Source organism: Eschscholzia californica, unplaced genomic scaffold (genome assembly GCF_041429995.1).
Source record: "Eschscholzia californica isolate CP2 unplaced genomic scaffold, dmEscCali1.0.p SCAF_1, whole genome shotgun sequence".
Taxonomy (NCBI): domain Eukaryota; kingdom Viridiplantae; phylum Streptophyta; class Magnoliopsida; order Ranunculales; family Papaveraceae; genus Eschscholzia; species Eschscholzia californica.
The window spans coordinates 9,581,006-9,601,538 of NW_028238198.1; the positions used below are offsets into that span (position 1 = coordinate 9,581,006).

The window sequence follows — 20,533 nt, forward strand, 5'->3', positions numbered from 1 at the left end:
TTAGTTCTCTATTTATATTTATGGTTGCTTGATGATTGTTAATTTGGTTATGGGGTTTATCTTATCATCCTTGCCTAGTTACTACCTTCATGTTAGCTTTAAGAATTTGGAGTAATCACTCTTCATGCTCTTTGTATGGGGGACTCTTTTCGTTTATGATATGCACAATCACTACACACAAATACTCATCCTTGCCTCTTATTGATTAAGGCCAGCCCTATACGGATACTCGTCTTTGTTAGGATCCTTGGAGCATTATGTGGAGTTTTTTTCCCTTCTGGAAGGTCTACTTTTAGTTTTCAAATGGACCACCTTGATGCCCAAACACAGATACCACCACCACACTACTAGTTAGGCGTTTAGGGTTTATGGTTTCGGGTTTATGCAGATTCATCTCTAGGAATTGACACAGAATTTCCAACTTCAGCTTGTAAACTTCAGTGTCGAAAATTATCCTCCTTTCCCATCTCCAATTGTGACACCAGTTTCCCCTTCATATCTTCCTGAAATCATTCTCTAGGATTGAGTTTGTTTTATCTAGGATGAGGTTGTGTTGACTTTAGGTAAAGGAGCCTTCCCTTTGAATGGGTAGATCATCAACCTGATTATCTAACCTTCAAGCCCTAGATACATGATCACTGTTGAATCTCAGTCAATACAGTAGACTAGTGGATTTCAGAAAAGGATATCATCATCTTATATTCTCCTCCTTCAACACTTTAAAACACTTGATGAAGTAAACTTTACTTTCATTTCTTATCATCTCTAACCTTTTTCATTACCAATTCTAGAATGTCTATCCCTCCATCTTGCAGCTTCAGATTCTCACTCATATGTTATATATATACACACCAGAAATAATCGATTGAATCGGGTACAGTTAAGGTTAAGTTGAGTTTCGTTGAGATGAGGCATGAGCCTTTGGTTGGATAGGTAGATTATCAACTTGCTTAATTAGTCTAACCAACAAAAGATATGATCATCTTGTCCACCTTAAAACAATTCAACAAGGAAATAGGTTGAGCTTGTCTGGACAAAGTCTAGATCCTTATCCTAGGGATATGCTTTTGTTCACTTCCACCTCCAAATTTCATTTTAGTGGAAAGCAAAAACAGTGTCATGGAGACCTTCCGAGAACAAGAAGTGGAAACTGGGTTGTGTGTCTTAGGTGCAGGCAGATTGGGCACTAAGTGATTGGGTGCACAGCCAAAACTCTTCTTGTTAAGGCAAATGATGAGGAAAAGAAGACATGGTAGGCATGACACGAGCATACTCAGTTTGTGGAAGTGAATAGAGCGAGCGACTCAGATGAGAGAAACTAGGCTTTACTCGAATAATGAAAGAGAGGTGCGCAAAAGCACTATAACGAGCATAAGCAGCCACCACAGGAGTTCATCACCCAGCTGAGTCAACCTATCTTCTGACTTCTCATTTCAGAAACTCCTGACTTCATGATCCGTCCCCCTCCTACCGATTCTTCCTGCCATCGAACTGGTAGCTCCCTCCCAACCTAGCCTTTCTCGATCCGTATCCCCGCCCTCAGCCCCTTTCAATCTCAGTGACTCTCCCCCAGGAACTAGAAGTCAATAGTTCTCCCAGTTGTATTTCTCTCTGACCATTTCAGACTAGAATAGCAATCCCTTTATACTCCCCAGGAACTAGAAGTCAATAGTTCTCCCAGTTGATGATCTTCTATAACTTGAAATCCACTAATTTATACATAAATGCCGCTGAGTCATTGCCTTATTGTCAATATATTCGATGAGAATAGGTGCTATTAGGTTAGATTCGGTGACCTAGACGTGCAATGCATATACTTTTTTTTTTTGTTGAAAAAGTGGAATGCGTAGATATTTTTTTTTGCAAGCAATGCTTATACTTAAAAGCGTTTGTATATAATATGGCCGTGTCTTGCACTTTATCCTTCAATTTATCTAACTCTACCGGTATTATATTATTTTAAGACTGACTTCAATTACAAAATAATGCAATCATTACATCATCTAGTACGACAACATTTCAATTTTCACATGTACATCTTGAGCATTACATAGAAATGTCGAAATTATCAAAAATAATTGTATGTTTGCGTGTACCCTGAGATCGTATTTCCCAAGTACCAGTATGCTTGTTCAAAAAAAAATATCGAATACTAGTTTCCTTAGAATAAGAACTTTTGCTTCAACATTCCTCACAGATTTCTACCCCTTTAATCATCTCCATGGAGTTTCTAAAAGTGAAGATGAAAGTTAAGTGTAAGAACAAGTCATCATATAGAATAGCTAGAAAGGGATGACTTTGAGTATATGGATGATGGATCCACCACCAATTATGATTAGCAAGGTCAAAAATTGACATTAAGGGGTCCTAATTAAAATGATCTTCAATATTAAATCTATTTACTTTAGTTTTCTAATTTGAGTTTTTTTCTTAAATTCATTTGACATTTCCAAAACATGGATACCTCTACTTTTTCTATACTTCTCTCCAACGTGAACACTACTAACTAACTATAAACAAATAATCACTATATCTTTCTCCTATAAGAACCCTACTTCATTTGCTAATGCCTTTTGATAACTCTGAGTCAAGTCCGATTCGACTCGTCTAATAAATTGCAAATCAAGAACTTCATTATAAGTTCATGATCATGAAAAGCTATAAACTCATACAATGTGTTGTGATGCTTGCATTTCTTATTGGAGTTGATCAAATGGGTGTAAATGGTTATGATTATGGAGATGCACTTGATAAGAGTTTATTGTTTTTTGAGGCCCAACGATCCGGTAAGCTTCCGTCTAACCAACGAGTCAAATGGCGTGGTGATTCCGGCCTTAGTGATGGGTATCAACAAGGAGTGAGTCCCTCACTCTCCTTTTAGCTCTCTACAAGAATTTGTTTCACCATTTAGGGCTATCTAGACCCATGTTAATCTTGTACAATATTTTTATATAAACTTGTAGTGCTTCTTTTATCTCTAAGTCAGAAATCTCATTTGACTAGAGCCAGATTTCATGCTCTTTATTTTTGTTAGAATGTGATAATAGCCCGAATGGTTAATTTTAGTTGATTTTAGGTTCATTTGATTCAAATGAGTTAGATTCAATCATTCACGTAATGAAGAACAAAAAACACCTCACCAAAACATATTGTTTATTTATCAAAAGCCGCGAATATATAATATTTGTAGTCACGACATTCATGTAAAAGAAATTATATTGTGCTCGATGTATTGCCCACTTAAGCTAGAAATATTAGTATCATAATTGGTAACAAAATCAATTATTTTAGGAAACAAAATAGATAATTTGAACCACCAAAATAGAGAAAAGTTTATAAAATTATTAGGAATCTAACCACATTGAGGGATTTCCTTTTGCAGGTGGATTTGGTAGGAGGGTATTATGATGCAGGTGATCATGTGAAATTCGGATTACCAATGGCTTATAGTGTAGCAATTCTTTCATGGTCAGCCATTGATTTTGCCAAGGAACTTAAATCTTGTAATCAATTTGAGCACACCCTTGATGCCATCAGATGGGGTACTGATTACTTCCTTAAAGCCCATTCTCAACCTAACCTCCTATGGGCCCAGGTAATTCTTTTATTCATTTTTCAATAGTATGTTACAAACTCAATCTATTGCTTCTATGAATTAGTGGTATACTAATTGTGTGGGGCGTCTCGGGTGCTTCTGACCGGCCCAAACCGAGCCAATATGTTCTGTAGGGTGGGCATGTATGGTCCTGAACAGGCCCCAGGTCTGCCCCCCTTTACACGAGTTAGATTCCGGGCGCGTTTGGCAACCTGGTCTACTAGTTGACACCATCTTGGGTTAACATCTTCAAAATGCTAAATAGTCCTAAAAAGAGGGAGGCTGACTACAGGCTGAAGCTGATGTGGTCGACCCTCATTAGTCGTCACAGAAATGGCCCAACCAGTGAGGGTCGGCCACATCTTATTTGGTTGTGGTCGTCCCCCCTTTTTTGGGCTTTTGAGCACTTCTCCAACATCATAGGTTAATTCTCAAACTAAGTCTGTGTCTGGTAGGGCGGCCCAATGTGGCCCATAATAGACCCAGGTCCGACCCACTTTACAGGAGCTAGATCTCGATCGCGTTCACCAACTCGATCTACTAGTTGACCCCATCATGGGATAACATCGTCAAATGTTAAATGGCCTAAAAAAGGGGGTCGACGGCTGATATGGCCGAATCTCGTTGGTCGGGCCATGTAGAGAGAGAAATGTCCCAACCAATGAGGGTCAGTCACTTCTGCTTCAGCCTGTGGTAACCCCCTCCCTCCATTTGGGCTATTTAGCACTGCTCTAACATCGATGGATTATTTCTCACATATGGAAAACTTTAGGGTTCTAGTACTAAATTCTGCTACGTTTTATGTTCAGTATTTTTACTATTCTAGTTTTTTTTTTTTTAATAATGCAAACAGGTGGGAGATGGAGTTTCCGATCATCTTTGTTGGGAGCGAGCAGAGGATATGTCAACTCCAAGAACTGCTTACAAGATAGATTCCAGTAATCCGGGGTCGGACCTTGCCGGAGAGACGGCAGCAGCATTGGCTGCAGCTTCTATTGCTTTTAAGCCTTATAATTCTACTTACTCTTATCTCCTCTTGGTTCACGCCAAACAGGTATATATAGTCATTTCTAAGGAATTATCACAAGAAAACCTCAAAATTTTCAAGCAAAGATGTAAATTATAATTAGGGGATGGATTTGTAGATGAAAATGAACCAAGGACTGAATCTTGATGTACTTTAGAATGATACATTTTTGTTACTGCCAGATGAAATGATATATCCAGTCTCCAAATGATTCGATCAGAATAAAATAGACTTTTTTTTTTTGGAAAATGAGACTACGATATACGTTAATCATTACATGACATTAATACATCATCAAAATTATATTGCACTCTTTGTTAAAATGTGGTCCGTATCTGTTCGTTTAGAAATGTGAGTCGGGAAATTCTAATATTCTTAGATAAAATCATTAAAAAATGGTAAAAAAATACTTTTAATTTGTAGACTAGGAAGACTTTAAATTCTAAAAATTTTAAATGTTAATTGTAGCTTTTCTCATTTGCGGATCAATTTCGCGGACGATATGACAACTCAATCACAAATGTTAAAAAATTCTATGCTTCAGCATCTGGTTATTCGGTAAGAACTAATTATACTAGCACTAAAATAATTTTTTTATTTTTAAAACAAATATTTAGTTCATGAAAAGTAATTGCATTTCTTTTATTAATTATTAAGAAATCATAATTTACGAAGGATGAATTGTTATGGAGTGCTGCTTGGCTGTACCGTGCTACTGGTGAAGATTACTATCTAAAATATGTTATCGACGACTCTGTTTCCTTGGGAGGGACTGGATGGGGAGTTGGAGAATTTTCATGGGATGATAAATATGCTGGTCTTCAAATTCTTCTTTCAAAGGTTTGCCCTAGTTACTCTCTTTAACTTAGCGATATAACAGTCGTTTTCTGATAAAAAAATATTTGTTTAGTTGTTACGTCACTCTCTTTTATCTAGATCATTATATTCTTTCAACGTCATAAAACTAGTTAACGGTGGTAACATGATTGGGATATTGTATATTGTTTTCAAGAGTTTGTTTGGACTTTTTAGCTGTGAGAATAGTCCCACATGGGGGAGAAGGGGTAACTAGCAACTAACAATATAATGTGTAGTCTTCTCCGATCATTGCCAATTAGTTTTGAGTTGGATAACCACAAACTTAACATTAACTTTTCGTATGCCTTCCAAGAAAATTTCCTTCTATTATAGTTATAAGGTCAAACCGCTAACATAATTATTGATTTGTTGTTTAAAAACCAGGTAGTACTAGATGGAAAAGGTGGAAGTTATACTCCTATTCTAAAGCAATATCAAGCGAAAGCTGATTATTTTGTATGTGCTTGTATGCAAAAGAACGGGGGATATAACGTACCAATGACTCCAGGTACGTCATTTCGAATAAATTTAAGTATATTTTTTGAAGTTTTGAAATCTTATACGATCGAGTTTATGAATTGATATTCATTTGTAATTTTTGTTCATGTCAGGAGGATTATTGTACTTGCATGATTGGAACAATATGCAATATGTCTCTTCAGCTGCATTTCTCCTAGCCATCTATTCGGATTATCTTTCGACAGCTAACACCGGTATCAAATGCCCTGATGCGTACCTACAACCTCAGGATCTTCTCAAATTCTCCCAATCACAGGTGAATTTAATTAAAACAATCATCGTGTAATTTTGAGCTAAGTCAGATATCCGAGTCAGATTTCAGATGTGACTTACTAGAAAAGACACTACCTAAATACATAATTTCTCAGAGATAAATGATCTAATTATATTGTTGATTTTCGTAAAACAGGCAGATTACATTCTCGGGAAGAACCCAAAATACATTAGTTATTTAGTCGGGTATGGGTCATATTACCCGGTTAAAGTTCACCATAGAGGAGCTTCTATTGCTTCAATTTTCACACATCCCTCAACCGTCGGTTGCGTAGATGGATTCGAGTCATGGTATCATAATGAGCAACCAAACCCTAACATCTTATATGGAGCACTCGTCGGAGGACCAGATCAAAATGACCAATTTTCCGATGAACGGTACAATTATGAAAGTAGTGAGCCTTCGCTTTCGGGCACTGCTCCTCTAATAGGAGTCTTCTCCAAGTTGCATGGACTAGCAGGATATTCAGGTAATCACAAATTCAAAAGTATTTTACATTCTTTTAGCAGTAAATTTGAACTCTGGTTTTCTCCCCACAAATAAGGGATGATAGAGGGAAAATGGCATTAATCCCAACTGATTTAACTGCCAAAGTGGTACATTTTTCTCTTTCACTGAAACCCTGTAAATTGAGGAGTTCTCATCACATTTTGAGGAGAATTTCAGAAGTAAATACGGATTCGGGTTATACACAACAAGGACAATCAACTTATCCGGCAGCAACTTCGACCAATCCACCACCGTCGGAAACACTTTCTCCCGTACCAGATGCAATTCCACCACCACCTGAGTCAGTTCCAACCTCACCAAAATCAATTTCACCACCCAGGGATGCAACTCCACCAGCGCCACCACAGGAATTATCAGTTCCACCGTCACCAAATTCAATTTCAGCACCACAAGATGCAACTTCACCAGGAATTGCGACTCCGCCATTATCAGTGAAATCACCTGTTTCAGCTCCTTACCCGGCGGTCTCTCCACCTCTTCCTCCAACTATAGCAGCCACATCCTCCTCTAGTGTCTCAGGAGAAAATGCTTTTACTTTCACAGTGGCGGCTATTTTTGGTGTCTTATCGATGGCTTTATTGCTGTAGCAAATGCGTCGTTATATGAGAATCTTGTAATTCGTTTATTTATGGGTTTACTCACTTAGTTTGCCGTCGGAGTGAGATTATGTTCGTTTAAAAAGTTCACATGACTGTATTATCAATTCTAGTTATAAATAAATTACCACCACTTTGGTATAAATACTAAGTATTTTCTTGTATATGGAATTTGCAGGTCCCTCGTATAGTCAAGCAGGATATCATTCGGCACAACACCACCACCACAAAGTGTCGCATGTACCACAACCTTACAAGACATCAAGTGAGTACTATTTGCTGATTACTTAGTCAATCATCGTCAATATTTAATTGAAATGTGCATCTCAAGATGTTTGTCCTGGTCTAAATCATTTAAATGATTAATTCAAGTTGATTTCAAGTCTGTTCCAGAATGACTTTTTATCACCGTGCCATTGGTTTCTTCCATAGAGGGCTCCTTCTCTTCAGATCTAATCACAAATCAATTCATGAAATGACTTAAAACATTGTTATTCTACAATTGTGATCTTGCAGGTTCGGTCCCAGTAGAATTTCTCCACTCCATAACAAACAAGTGGGCAGTCGGAACTACAACATTCTACCGCCACAAAGTAGTGATCAAGAACACTTCACAGAAGACAATTAAGTACATGAAGTTGGGAATTGAAAATCTATCAGGATTACTATGGGGTCTCTCACCAACTAATGAGAAGAATATTTATCTCTTGCAGAGTTTGTTGAAACCTAATTCTCAGCACAGTTTTGTTTATGTTCAAGGAGGTCCTCAAGCTACTGTTAAAGTCTTGAGCTACAACTAACTCCACCCCAATATTCATTTCTAGAGAGAGAGAGAGAGAGAGAGAGGTAAGGGCGAACAAATGTTTTAAATGATTGAGAATTGAGACCATTGAGAAATTAACCTTCGTAAATCATATCTTATCTAACATGACAAATGAACATAACAGCAAAATGAGCAAATAAATATTTTATGATCAATATACCAATGATAGTTAATGTGTTCTATCACATTCAAAATTCTAACTCCACTTCTAATAAAACTAGTAAATACTGTGAACAAGTTCAAAATTGAAAAACATTAAATCCACGGATGAGAGATGCTTGATATGTAAAAGATAATAAAATAAGATTTTAGTAGTGATCCATCATCAACCACCACTCCAGGAAAAGGAAAATCTCTCATCTAAGTTTTCTCTCTCTAGTCATCAAATGTTGTCTTCTTTCCTGCATTTCAGATGAATAATAGTAGATTCTGTTAACATTTGCAATTAGGAAAACCATTAAAACTAAAAGCAACATTTTAAGTATTAGAATGTAAAAGACAAACCTTGGGACATAGGAGTACCACGTCCTCCCCTTCCAGCGCTGTTTCCAAAACGACCTCCACCGCCACCACGGCCTCCACGACCACCTCCACTTCCAAAGCGACCACCACCACCACTTCCGAAACGACCACCACCGCCACCTCCAAAACGACCACCACCGCCTCTGCCACCACCTCCAAAGCGACCACCACCATCACCTCTCCCTCCGCTTCTTCCTCCTCTGCCACTGCCACCATCGTTGTCTCTTGGTCTTGCTTCTTCAATAGTCAACGGATATTCCCCAAATTCAGCTCCATTTAGCTCCAGAGCCTTTGAAAAACTACTGCTGTCTGAAAACTCTATGTAGGCAATTCTGCAACAAAATATCAAAAGTGTTAGCAAAACACAAAATCAGGGGAAAAAAAACATGTAAGAAAATTTACTGACCCCTTAGCAGCACCAGTTTCGTAATCCTTAGGAACAGAGACCCTTGAAATCTCTCCACAACTAGAGAAGTGCTGTTCCAAAGAGCTCCTAATCTGTAGTAAAAATAAAAAGGTAAGATCACAAAACATATCCCACCAAAATCTACCATACTTAAGTGAGAGAGGCTTTGACCTGATATACGTCACCAGAAGTGTCAAAACCTCGTACATAAATTGTTCCACCTCCTCCTGCCTTTTGGAATGAGTTACCGCCCTCTTTGCTGTAATTTCACAACAAATAATACAGTCAGTTCAGTAGATACGCATAATAAATCAAATTCAGGTAAATAAAGGGATTGTTAGGGTCTAAATACCCGCTATGGGGAGTGTATGCACCCCTTTCACGAGCAAAGTCAAGCCTCACAGGCCGACCCATTAAATCATGTTCATTCAAAGCCATAGCCTGCAACAAGAAACGATGTAAGCACAAGGCACTTCAAAATTTTATCAAGCAAATGCTTGGAAATCTATATTAAACAACAGAATTATCGCCCAAATGCAAGATCAGAGCACCATAAAGGAACAAAATTAGTGACAGTGATTTTGGTGTTATCCTCTTATCCCAGGTGGTTCTACCACTCAGTAAACACAAGGTTAAAAAATCATACCAAAAAATTAAGAAAAGGTTGCATAATGGTGATTTTTCATAAACAGTTCCAGTGGAACCAAGTGTCCCAAAAATAATTTCCTATTGAAATTGAGAAAGAAACAGAGTAAAATTTTACTTTTTTCGCTGCTTCCTCTGTTGCAAATTCTACATGACCAAATCCCTTGAACCTGCCATCCTCATCTGATGAGAAACGCACATCAACGACTTCACCAGCTTCTTTAAAGAATTCAATCCTGTAGCACCAAAACATGTTTAAGCAATAATATGAAGATCATCCCGGAGAGCATAAAGGTTTTGAGGCTTCGATAATAATGTATACTTACACGCTTGCTTCATCAATAGAAAATGATAAGTTGCCAGCAAATAGAGTTTTTGATCCTCCTGTGCTCTGAGATTGAGGTGTAAAAGGGGTCTTTGGCTGCAAGATATTCGATAGATAAGCAACAATTAAGTAAATCAATGATAATTAATTAATTCACACCTAGGACTAGGTCCACCACCTCTTTCGTCTCAGGTTTTGAAGCTGCTTGCTTAGGAGTCTCGGCATCTTCCATCTCTTCATCAGAGTCAGAGTCCTCTTTCTCCTGCAAAATTTAAAGCTTTGTTTGTTAATTGGACGAGGATAAAAGTAGCCATGATAACAATATACAAGCTCGCTAAAAATATTTATCAAGGCATAAGCTTTGGCTATTAGGAATATCATAGTATATGATTTACTTGTTTCTTGGGAGTCTTGGCAGGTTTCTCATCTTCACTTTCTTCATCAGACGACTCTTCCTCAGAACTGCTGCTATCTTTTGAAGGCTTGGTAGCCTGAAAAGAAATGAGATTGTTTAAGCAGGGAGAAGTACCAAAACGAACTCCTTGGAAAACAACTTTGATGAACAATTTATTGAATTTTCTAAATAGGTTCGGATAAATTCAAGCTTCAGTTTTTAATTTGATTCTAACCTTCTTTGCTGGTGTCTTTGCAGGCTCATCGTCCGAACTATCTTCCTCACTGCTGCTTTCCTTCTTGGCAGCTTTCACATTAGCCTTTACAACCTTTGCAGGAGGTGCGTCCTGTGTAACATGAACAGGTTTCAGGTACGAAAGACAATATAATACTCCCTACCCTTGGGCAAAACAAAATGACAATTCAGTACATCAACAAGACGGACTACAAAATCAAACATATAAAACGATATTAATGATAATTAGTGTTAAAACATGGTAGAGCTAAAATTGAAATACATGTTATAACTTCACCAGCTCGTGAATAGAATGGTAGATCCAACTACTAACATGGTTATCTCATATGAGGAAGGGGACTTACATCATCGGAACTGTCGTCAGAACTATCATCAGACTCTTCTTTCTTTTTAGCAGGCACGGCTTTGGAGGTTGCTGGGGCAGCAGCTGGTTTCTTAACAGCCTTACTCAAGTATAACAAAATTATAGTAAATCAGTAAACAATTAGGCCATTTAGTATGCTAAACCACAAACGCATGTAAGAAACAGATTTACCTCGTCTTCGGAGGAATCACTATCAGAAGAACTGTCACTAGATTCTTGCTTCTTTGCTGCCTTCGCTGGTGCAGCTTTTGCTGGTGCAGCTTTTTTCACAACTTTCTGTTACATTTATATGCACATTACAATATAATCACCACAAAATCATAAACTGACCATGGACCATTATTTTTGAGGTTACTAGAACGATCAGTGCATTTGCAATCGACATTTACCTCATCTTCAGACGAATCACTTTCCGACGAACTATCATCACTAGATTCTTGTTTCTTTGCTGCTTTTGCAGGTGCGGCTTTTACAGGGGCAGCTTTCTTCACAACTTTCTGTAATATATGTATACATATTAAATAAACAATATACAACAGAATAGCAGCAAATTGATTAATCAGCCATTAACCATTTCCTGAGATCATCTAGTATGATAAAGGAATGTACAAACTAGATTTACCTCATCTTCAGAGGAATCACTATCAGATGAACTATCATCACTAGATTCTTGTTTCTTTGCTGCTTTTGCGGGCACAGCTTTTGCAGGTGCAGCTTTCTTCACAACTTTCTGTTATAGACATATAGTGATGTGATGAGTCGATGGCTAAAATACAATCTAACAAATAATAGAGATCCTGAAGACAAGTACCTCATCCTCTGAGTCACTTTCAGATGAACTATCGTCACTTGACTCAACCTTCTTAGTGACTGCAGCAGGCACCTTCTTAGCAGGGGCTTTCTGCAAACACATTAATTCAAAAAGTAACATAAGTCTTCCTATAATAAACAATATATAGCAGAAGGAGAAGGAGATAGACAATATACAACATAAAAGAATCAACAAAATCCCTCGACTCCTCTTCCTGTAATAACTATGAGACTCTGCCCCTGCTGATTATGAGACATGGTAGTTCTCACAAAGTACATTAACAATTTTATTCCAAGGACACTTATTCAATAAAAAATGAAAAACAGACCACTTCAAATAGAATCAGAAAGCATTCATTCTAACAAGATACATAACATTTTCATTGTATCAATAATTTGAAATCACAGGGAAGACATGCATTAACAGGTTAGCAAAAAACACATCAACATACAAATGTCTATCACGAAATTACATCAAAACATACACCAATTTATTAGTTCCTCATTTGATTATTCCTAACATCAAACACCCATTATTAATAATAAATATCCAAGTGAATTAAAAGAAATGGTGGCTAAATTACTCACCTTTTCATCCTCAGAGCTGTCATCTGAATCCGAACTGTCACTTGATTCCGCTTTCTTAGCTACAGAGCCGTTCTTAGCGGCAGCTGGAGCCTTCTTTGCAGCAGCCTTGGGCTTAACTTCCTGCAAATACACCAACTATGTTAAACACATAATACTCACATACATTGTAAAATATGAATGCCCTAAATATTTAAAACAAAGTACTGATAATTATGAATTTGAAACTCACTTCTTCAGATGAAGAATCATCTGAACTGCTGCTTGATTCAGGTTTTGCTTTCTTTGCCGCAACAGAGCCATTCTTAGCAGCTACTGCTTGTTTCTTTGCAGGAACAGCAGGTTCCTATGAAAGATTCACATAATCAATTAGGTTAAAAAAAGGGAACTTTATAATCTCTTCCATAGTATTCTTATAAAAGAAAAGAGTCTCACATCGTCAGAAGATGAATCTTCTTCTGAACTACTTTCTTGTTTCTTCTTCTTAATCGCAGCTAACTTCTCATCAACCTTTTGTTTCTTCACACTCAACTTCTTCTCGATTACTTCGTCCTCAGCTCCTCTCTTATTACCTAATAATCAAAACAAAATAAATGTGAATCAAATGCGAAAATCTCTCGTAGTAATCGACATTAAAGAGGAAGAAGAAATAAAAGCTCAAACCTTTCTTTCCAGATTTTGAAGCAGGAACTGGTGAAGCTGCAACAACCTGAATCAACAAACAAAAAAAATCATCAAAATTTCGAAACGAAATATTCAAAATCAGAAAACAAGAAGAGGAAAACGATGAAGGGATTATCATACATCTGATTTCTTGTTACCCATCTTAAGGATTGATATGAAGACTGAAAAAGATGGAGATAGAAGAGATGGAGAGGAAGAGGTGAAGGCGAGAAATGCTGCAAAAACCCTAGAAAAGGTTTAAGGTATAGAGAGAGAATGAGAAAAAGTCACAACTGAGGGTTTATATGCGAATACGGAGTGAATTTTAGGGTTTAGATACTTTGGGCGTGGGTATTGCTCGTGTGGTGTCTTGAAATTGCTCCAGCTGTGTTGTACAGTAATTTTCTTGCTCTCATCCTTGACGTCTAAAGACGGCCCAGTATACTGCTCCTGGGCTTCCATTCGCTTGGTGCCCCATAAAAAATATGAAATCGTCCTAGGGGCTCGGGCCCCTTCAACCGCGCGCCCCTTGACCAGGGGATGTCATCAGCGAGCGATTCAGCGTGCCCTAGCTCTCTGCTCTTCCCCTAATTATCACTTGAACTCTCCTCAATTTCGCCATTAAAGTACTCTTGTTTTCATAGGGTTGGGATTATTAGATAAAGGCTGCTAAATGTCCCAAACCTGAAACGCCGGTTGCTTTAGCCGGGCACGGAGAGGCAACGGACACTCAGAGTCCCTGAGTTGTCCGTGCGAATCTGCCTGACTTCCGTCACGGTCAGGAGGCTTAAGTGTTTGAACCGTCCGGTCCGACATGGAAAGTGTGAGTGGACAGTTTGTCTACACCATTCCCACACCTACCTTTGCTTCTCGGCCTTTTTGAGTAGTCTCGACCTCACTTCGAATATCTCACGACCATTGTCAATAAACAGTTCCGGTTGTTGGAGACCAACTCTACGTTTGCTTTGGAAAACAAACAGTTTTTGTTCAAGACATGTCAGAAAATCGAAAGAAAAATATTACACATATAAAGAATTGGGAAGATCTTGTCGGTCGTCACCCTGGCAACCCGAGCAGCCAGACAGTGTTAATATACTAGTAATAACAAGATAAAATGCATTTAAGGTAAATGATTGGAAAATTTTCACTCTTGGCGTGACAAACTCACGTGTCGGTCAAAAGCAAAAGCAAAAAATATACGTCAACAAATCAACTTTTAAGAAGTAGCAGAAGTCGGAGTACGGATCTAAACAAGGAATCCAGAGAGTATCTCCAGTCCTCGATATCACAGGTCGAGTGAAAATTTAGCTTTGTAGGAAATTAAAAATATCGGAGATTCAACAAAATTAAAAAATACTATTAAGAGAAGGATTGTAATTACACAAAAGTGCTTAACACAAGGGTATTGTCCACAGCTCGAAAAAAAAAACACTATGCATCCGCATCTCCCCAGATTCATCATCAGCCTCTTCTTAATATTCTTCTTCTCTATCAGAATTGCAAAAACAACTTCTCTTCAATCTCGTACTTAACTCGTAGTTGATCGATCAAAACAGTCACATTTCTCATAGAGATTTCATGTACACAGGTTGATTATGGGCACTACAATGGCGACCGAAAAGATTTCCAACCCATATGGATGACCGCTTCAGAAGGTGTTGTTGTTCTTTGGAATTCTTTAAAGCTTTGACAGCTTCATTCTGTGCTTGAATCTTCTTTAGTGAAATATTCCCCCTTAGCGACAACATTCGACGGTCTGAAAACTCCTTCACATCTTTCATTTCAGCCACTAGCGATTCGTTCTGAGACATTTCAGGAGCAAAAGAGCGCTTCACTGCCTCTTCCCTCAACTCAATTAACTTCTCCAACTTCCTCCTGTGTTGAAAGTCGTCCCATTAAGCTCTCCTACCTAGGTTTTAGTCGCCAAGTCTGCTCGGGAGGTGGATGGTCGGTTTTGCAAACCTCGAGGTTCGCTATACAAACTTCTAAATCAGCTTTACAAGCTTCCAACTCAGAAAGAGACTTGACGCGTCACCAAAAGAAAATATTTCGTAAAAACAATGATATAAGGGACAAAATAAGAACAAAGAATCGACACTTATAGAGCTGACAAAGGTTCGCATCTTGGTTACCAAGGGTGTCGGGAGACGGTCTTAAGGATTTCTTCAGATGTCTTCTTTGTCATGTTTAACCCCACAAGCAAACAATTCTTCCATGTCTACTTCATCAGGGAGATTCAGGACCCACTCGGATGATAGGTTCAGTTGGAGGGGAAAAAGATGCTACAGCGAGCTTAGCAACAAAAAGACCCTATGGCAACAGAAGAACCTACAAGCAGATGAGAGCGAGCAAGGCTTGTCGGCAGAGTTTCCTCGGCGACATGGACTTTCTCTTGCTCAATCTGCGAACAAAATAACGAGAGCTGGTAGTTTGGATAGTCGCCATGACCTTGGGCCTAAAGGGTAACTTTCATAATGTCAAAAATGGGGTTCGGAATGGTAGAAATAACAACTGTTCAGTTAAAGATGAAGACTCGGAAGAAACTCGACAGGTGAAGAGAAGAAGAAGAAGCGGGAGCACAAAAGGAAGTCTTGGGAAGTACAAAGAGCGTGCCCACACGGAGATCCGGGCACATTAAGGCGATAACGTTTAGGTCAGTCTTAGTGGCTAGACGTGTTATCTGCCTCTGGGAACTTGGAGATAGACGTTGAGATCGTTTGCGAAATTCAAAAGGTTGGCGAGTCCGCGAGTGACGAGATCAAGAAGGTCATGCGAGTGACAAAGCGACCACGATGAAAAAGACAAGCTTGCTCGCCGGAGTTCGGAAAAGAGCTTGAAAGACAATAGTCAAGAGGTCGACGGAGAATGCTAGACACTAGTCAAAGCTTTGAATATAAAAGATTTTCGAATTGTTACTGAAAGGACACGTGGAACAACATGCGACTACAAGAACGGTTAACTTACCAACAGATGGTGGGATTATGAGCCGGTTCCAAAAGATATTGCCTCTCTAAAAGAGGGAGAACATCCGCAATTTTCTTTAGGATGCTAAAACTATTAAATTATGCAACTAACCTCATGATTCTATTTCGGTTTCGAATCAATAAGAGTATTTACAACGAGCCATAGAGGCTTGGCAGCAATAAATAAATCTTTTTGTACAGTTTTTTTCAGTATAAGTCGTTACAAATAATATCTCCTATTTGTTTTTTAATCTGTAAAAAATAGGAACAGTCAACTACTATTTTGTAGCTTTTACAACTACAAATGCGTAAAATTGTTAGTGCAATTCAATTGTTCATTCATTTCTCTAAATTCAACCCATAATGATTATTGCAAGTAAAATTCATTCATTCATATAAACAATAAGATCCATTCATTTACAAAAAAGGTTCATCATAAACATGCATTTTGATTCCTATAATATGCATCAAAATCTTGACACCCTTTTCTTCCACCAGCTCACACTTCCCTTTCTCATCTGAAAGATAGGAAAACAGGCACATATTAGTTATTCAATAATTCATCAATCCAAGTTGTTATTCAATTAGAGATACAACTTTAATTTAGTCAATGTAAAACCATTTTGACACTTAAATTTAACCTCAATTCTAGCTAGCTATTTACACTAAAGATTAGAAAGACCTAATAATCCTTGTTGATGAGCATCCCAACAGTGCAAACAAGAGCAGAAAAAACACTTAAAACAAACTGAAACTACAAAACAACAATATAAGTAATAGGCTTGGTGCTCTTACCATGAGCAAATTCAACGAAAGGATAGTAAACCCAATAAAGCAGCTCCACCTAAAGTTAAAAAAAAAACGTAAAAGATATTTCCCCAGAGTAACACCAGGTGGTCTGCTACTATGAGTATTCAAAGCCAAAACCACATCTCCTAGTGTCATCAAACCAATGAATTAAATGAATAAAATGTAAATTTCAGTTTCATCATTTTAAATGCGAACCAAGCTGTAAATGCTAGCTGTTTTGAGAATAACAAAGATGATGCCAACATTGGAAGAAGCGAAAGACCTGTTGTATACATATAATTATCAAACCCTACTATGATTTCAATCAAAGAACTTGATATGAAAAGTTTAGGTAAGTATTTGAATGTGATCCACAAGTCTTCTTAATATAGATATAAGATAGCGGAGCCCCTAAGAATGAAAATCCAGTTGTTTGGAGCCAAGTTGACATCCATTTCCTATTACCACCATGGGTTTAATAGAGTCTTTGTAACATAGGGCCTCCGGTGACACGGATAGCTAATGTCTAATGATATGCAACATAATATGAGTAGCTTCCAATTTACTACACGTTTTCAAATGAGTATTACTTTGGTATCTTAAGTGTCTTATATACTATTAGGGTCTTATTTATAGTGGTTCTAGCTTGATAAAGGTAAAAACTTATTTGAGAAGGAGATAAGGAAACTCTATAACTTACTCACTTAATTTGACACATTTTACATCAATTACCAGTGTTGCTTTTGTTTCTAAAACGCAATTGCTGACTACTATGTTAAGATATACAAAACTTGTCCAATTTTAAAAGAAACCGGGTCAACTTCTAAACAACCTTTAGTTTTCCGAACTTTCACGAGTTCCATCATTAGTTTTATTGAGCTAAAATAGATTGACTATGTTATATTGAGCTATCTCCATCACTAGCTATATTGAGCTAAAATAAATTGACAAAGTCTATGGCATCCTAAATCCACTAAATTCATGACCCCCTAAATTGACTAATTTCATGACATGTTAAATTGGCTAAGTTCGTAATAATTTCATCGCATCCTAAATTGACGAAGTTCACAACCTTCTAAATTGACTAATTTCATGACATCCTAAAATGTAATTTAGAAAGTAAATATTTGCTAAAACTAAAAGGTCACCTAGAGTCGTTATGAAGAATCAGAAGAAGATGGTTGTTGTCGTTGTTGTTGTTCTTTTAGTTGTTGCATATATGGCTGAATCTGAAATGCTGACATTTCCCTGCCTTGCCTCTCTATCATTTCCCTGCCTTGCCTCTCTATCATTTCACATAGTGCAGCTTGGCCTGCCTTAAGTTCAGCCAGTTCTCTTCTGAGCTCCGCATTTGAATTTTGAAGATTTCTAATCTGCGACGTGTGACATAATCATAAATATCTATCTAAATGAATTAAAAAGAAAATGGTGGGAAATATACTCACTATCTCCTCTTCTGAACTGTCAAATGAATCCGAACTGTCATATGCATCGGAACTGTCACTTGATTCCTCTACCTCAGCTACATAGCCATTTTTAGCAGCAGCAGGTGGAACCCTCGTGGTAGCGGCCTTGGGTTTATCTTCCTGCCAATACACCAAATATTTAAGACACAATACTCTTATGCATTTCAAATGAGACCCAAAAACTTTTTTTCTAACAAAGTACTAATAATAATTATGAATCAGAAACTCACTTCTTCAGATGAAGAAGAATCATCTGAACTGCTTGATTCAGGTTTTGTTTTCTTTGCCACAACAAAGCCGTTCTTAGCAGTTACTGCTTCTTTCTTTACAGGAACAGATTCACATAATCAATTAGGTTAAAAAAGGGAACTTTATATATTATTCTTATAAAAAGAAAGAGTCTCACCTCTTCAGAAGATGAATCTTCTTCTGAACTACTTTCTTGTTTCTTCTTCTTCTTAATTGCAGCTAACTTCTCATCAACTCTCTGTCTCTTCACACTCAACTTCTTCGTGATTTCTTCCTTGGCTTCTCTCTTATTACCTAATAATCAAAACAAAATAAATGTTAATCAAATGCGAAAATCTCTCTTAGTAATCGACATTTAAGAAAAAGAAACAAATGTGCAAACCTTTCTTTCCAGATTTTGATGCAGGAACTGGTGAAGTTGCAATAACCTGAATCAACAAACAAAAAAATCAATAAAAATTCGAACAAAAGATTCAAAATCAGAAAACAAGAAGAGGAAAATCATACATCTGATTTCTTGGAAGATTTACCCATTTTACGGCTTGATATGATGAGCAAAAAGGATATAGTGTGTGAGAGATGAAAAATGGAAGAGATGAAGGCGAGAACTGCTGCAAAAACCCTAGAAAAGGTGTAAGGTAGAAAGAGAGGGAGTCACAACTCGCGGGTTGACATGGGGAACTGCTCGAATGGCGTGCAGAAATGGTTCCATGTTTAATTTTCTATTTTTGAGAAAATACGGGTTTGAAAGTTTATATCAACACTATCAATCACTTGGGCAATGCTCCAGTTGTGTTGTACATTAATTTCCGTGCTCTCGTCCTCGCCGTCTTATGTCTCACGTGAACCCATGGCCCGAGGATGCTTCTAATGGTGCCCCAAATTTTTGCTCGTAGGCCTTCATTCTCTAGGTGCCCCCGACAAAACGACCGCTTTAAGGAAACAAAAAATTCCCTATTATGAAAAGTTCTGGTGGGTTCCTCTCTCTCTCCTGACCCCCTTCTCGTTCTACTGTTTCCCTTGATGGTAGGAACTTCGACGAAGGAGAACCTTCTTCTACATGAAGGAATTCGTAACCGCAAACCCTTTGTGAAAACGAGTTCCCCTTCGTCGGGGGTTCTTGCCGACGAAGAGGATCTAGAGTGAGGCGATGAGATAGAGGGATAGAGGTCGAGAGATAAAGAAAGAAAGAAAGAAAGAAGGAGAAAAAAAAGGAGTGTAATTAGCAACTGGTGGTGGTGACCCCCATCACCGACCACTGGGGATGGTAGTGGGACGAAGAGAGGAAAAAGAAGAAAGTAGAGAAAATAAATCAGGAGAAAATTAGATTTTTCCACCAAATTAAAAGGTCTTGTTTCAAAATAATTTTGTTTCCCTGAAACACCCACAACCAAAACACACGAAATTGTTGGAGGCGCTCGGTCCATTCAACCAGGCACCCCTTGACTAAATGTTGTCATCAACAGACCCTAGTTATCTTATGTTCCTTAATTCCTCACACTTCTCGTGAACTCTCTTATTTCTCTTCAATTTTGCTATTAATGGACTCTGATCTTTACAAGGGTTGGAATTATTAGATAAAGGTTGACGAGTGATTTTTTCTGAATCCGCCATAAATAGTCTTCCAAACATTGAGATAGAGGATACTTACAATTGAATTTAAGCATGTTGTTAGACGGAGTAAAGATCAACATAGGCTTCTTTTGGCAAATGCTTAATCTCCACCAAACGTTCTTCACTATTTTTTAAGACAAAATTCGAACTTTACAAGAATTACAATAGCAAGACCCCCAAATTTCAAAAACCTTAACAAATACGAACGATAGAATTGATTCAGTTGAGCCAAATATTGCTTTGTCTTGACCATTTAAGAAATCTACAAGTTGACTTGGGTG

At 37.8% G+C, this 20,533-nt stretch overlaps 3 protein-coding genes across 10 annotated transcripts; 1 reads left to right on the top strand and 2 right to left on the bottom strand.

Annotated features, from left to right (window-relative positions):
• Positions 1-45: 45 nt before the first annotated feature.
• LOC147563935 (endoglucanase 5-like) lies at positions 46-8,357 on the top strand. Of its 2 annotated transcripts, none has more exons than XR_015225683.1 (10): positions 46-2,857; positions 3,383-3,595; positions 4,449-4,649; positions 5,091-5,180; positions 5,298-5,462; positions 5,865-5,988; positions 6,092-6,255; positions 6,409-6,742; positions 6,940-7,644; positions 7,896-8,357. XR_015225683.1 is itself a non-coding variant. In XM_086641997.1 (10 exons), the coding sequence occupies exons 1-10, from the start codon at positions 2,645-2,647 to the stop codon at positions 8,177-8,179; spliced, it is 1,875 nt and encodes a 624-aa protein (XP_086498123.1). In that variant the 5' UTR covers positions 46-2,644; the 3' UTR covers positions 8,180-8,357. The 2 variants fall into 2 exon arrangements, 1 of the variants encoding a protein (XP_086498123.1); XM_086641997.1 differs by having other exon boundaries at positions 7,558-7,644.
• LOC147563936 (uncharacterized) lies at positions 8,332-14,221 on the bottom strand. Of its 2 annotated transcripts, none has more exons than XM_086641977.1 (20): positions 13,313-14,221; positions 13,172-13,217; positions 12,944-13,080; positions 12,741-12,854; positions 12,512-12,631; positions 11,925-12,014; positions 11,736-11,843; positions 11,503-11,610; positions 11,285-11,389; positions 11,094-11,192; positions 10,730-10,840; positions 10,496-10,591; positions 10,279-10,362; positions 10,102-10,196; positions 9,894-10,011; positions 9,483-9,571; positions 9,302-9,389; positions 9,131-9,222; positions 8,707-9,056; positions 8,332-8,603 (listed from the first exon to the last, which is right to left on the bottom strand). In XM_086641977.1, the coding sequence occupies exons 1-20, from the start codon at positions 13,331-13,333 to the stop codon at positions 8,578-8,580; spliced, it is 2,097 nt and encodes a 698-aa protein (XP_086498103.1). In that variant the 5' UTR covers positions 13,334-14,221; the 3' UTR covers positions 8,332-8,577. The 2 variants fall into 2 exon arrangements, with proteins under 2 accessions (XP_086498103.1, XP_086498112.1); XM_086641986.1 differs by having other exon boundaries at positions 11,925-12,188; positions 12,253-12,631; positions 13,313-13,447.
• A 2,280-nt stretch (positions 14,222-16,501) lies between these two features.
• Positions 16,502-19,376, bottom strand: LOC147563937 (uncharacterized). Of its 6 annotated transcripts, XR_015225686.1 has the most exons (8): positions 19,146-19,376; positions 19,021-19,066; positions 18,796-18,932; positions 18,620-18,712; positions 18,369-18,509; positions 18,072-18,296; positions 16,930-16,978; positions 16,502-16,652 (listed from the first exon to the last, which is right to left on the bottom strand). XR_015225686.1 is itself a non-coding variant. In XM_086642017.1 (7 exons), exons 1-6 carry the CDS (start codon positions 19,170-19,172, stop codon positions 18,081-18,083), a joined length of 660 nt encoding a protein of 219 aa, XP_086498143.1. In that variant the 5' UTR covers positions 19,173-19,364; the 3' UTR covers positions 16,502-16,652; positions 18,072-18,080. The 6 variants fall into 6 exon arrangements, 4 of the variants coding, with proteins under 4 accessions (XP_086498143.1, XP_086498134.1, XP_086498164.1 ...); XR_015225687.1 differs by lacking the exon at positions 18,620-18,712 and having other exon boundaries at positions 19,146-19,362; XM_086642017.1 differs by lacking the exon at positions 16,930-16,978 and having other exon boundaries at positions 19,146-19,364.
• Between the last annotated feature and the right edge of the window lie 1,157 nt (positions 19,377-20,533).

What these genes read in the sequence shown, in the direction of transcription:
- LOC147563936 (XM_086641977.1), bottom strand. Translation starts at nt 13,333, where the DNA reads ATGGGTAACAAGAAATCAGAT. An exon ending in ACAGCTCTGAGGATGAAAAG is followed by an intron (nt 12,015 to 12,511) that starts GTGAGTAATTTA and finishes ATGTGTTTGCAG; the next exon opens with AAAGCCCCTGCTAAGAAGGT. An exon ending in GCATACACTCCCCATAGCGG is followed by an intron (nt 9,390 to 9,482) that starts GTATTTAGACCC and finishes GTGAAATTACAG; the next exon opens with CAAAGAGGGCGGTAACTCAT.
- LOC147563935 (XM_086641997.1), top strand. Translation starts at nt 2,645, where the DNA reads ATGATCATGAAAAGCTATAAACTCATACAATGTGTTGTGATGCTTGCA. An exon ending in CTTCAGCATCTGGTTATTCG is followed by an intron (nt 5,181 to 5,297) that starts GTAAGAACTAAT and finishes TAATTTACGAAG; the next exon opens with GATGAATTGTTATGGAGTGC. An exon ending in TAACGTACCAATGACTCCAG is followed by an intron (nt 5,989 to 6,091) that starts GTACGTCATTTC and finishes TGTTCATGTCAG; the next exon opens with GAGGATTATTGTACTTGCAT.
- LOC147563937 (XM_086642008.1), bottom strand. Translation starts at nt 19,172, where the DNA reads ATGGGTAAATCTTCCAAGAAATCAGAT. An exon ending in ATTCTTCTTCATCTGAAGAA is followed by an intron (nt 18,510 to 18,619) that starts GTGAGTTTCTGA and finishes GTGTATTGGCAG; the next exon opens with GAAGATAAACCCAAGGCCGC. An exon ending in ACAGTTCAGAAGAGGAGATA is followed by an intron (nt 18,297 to 18,368) that starts GTGAGTATATTT and finishes CACACGTCGCAG; the next exon opens with ATTAGAAATCTTCAAAATTC.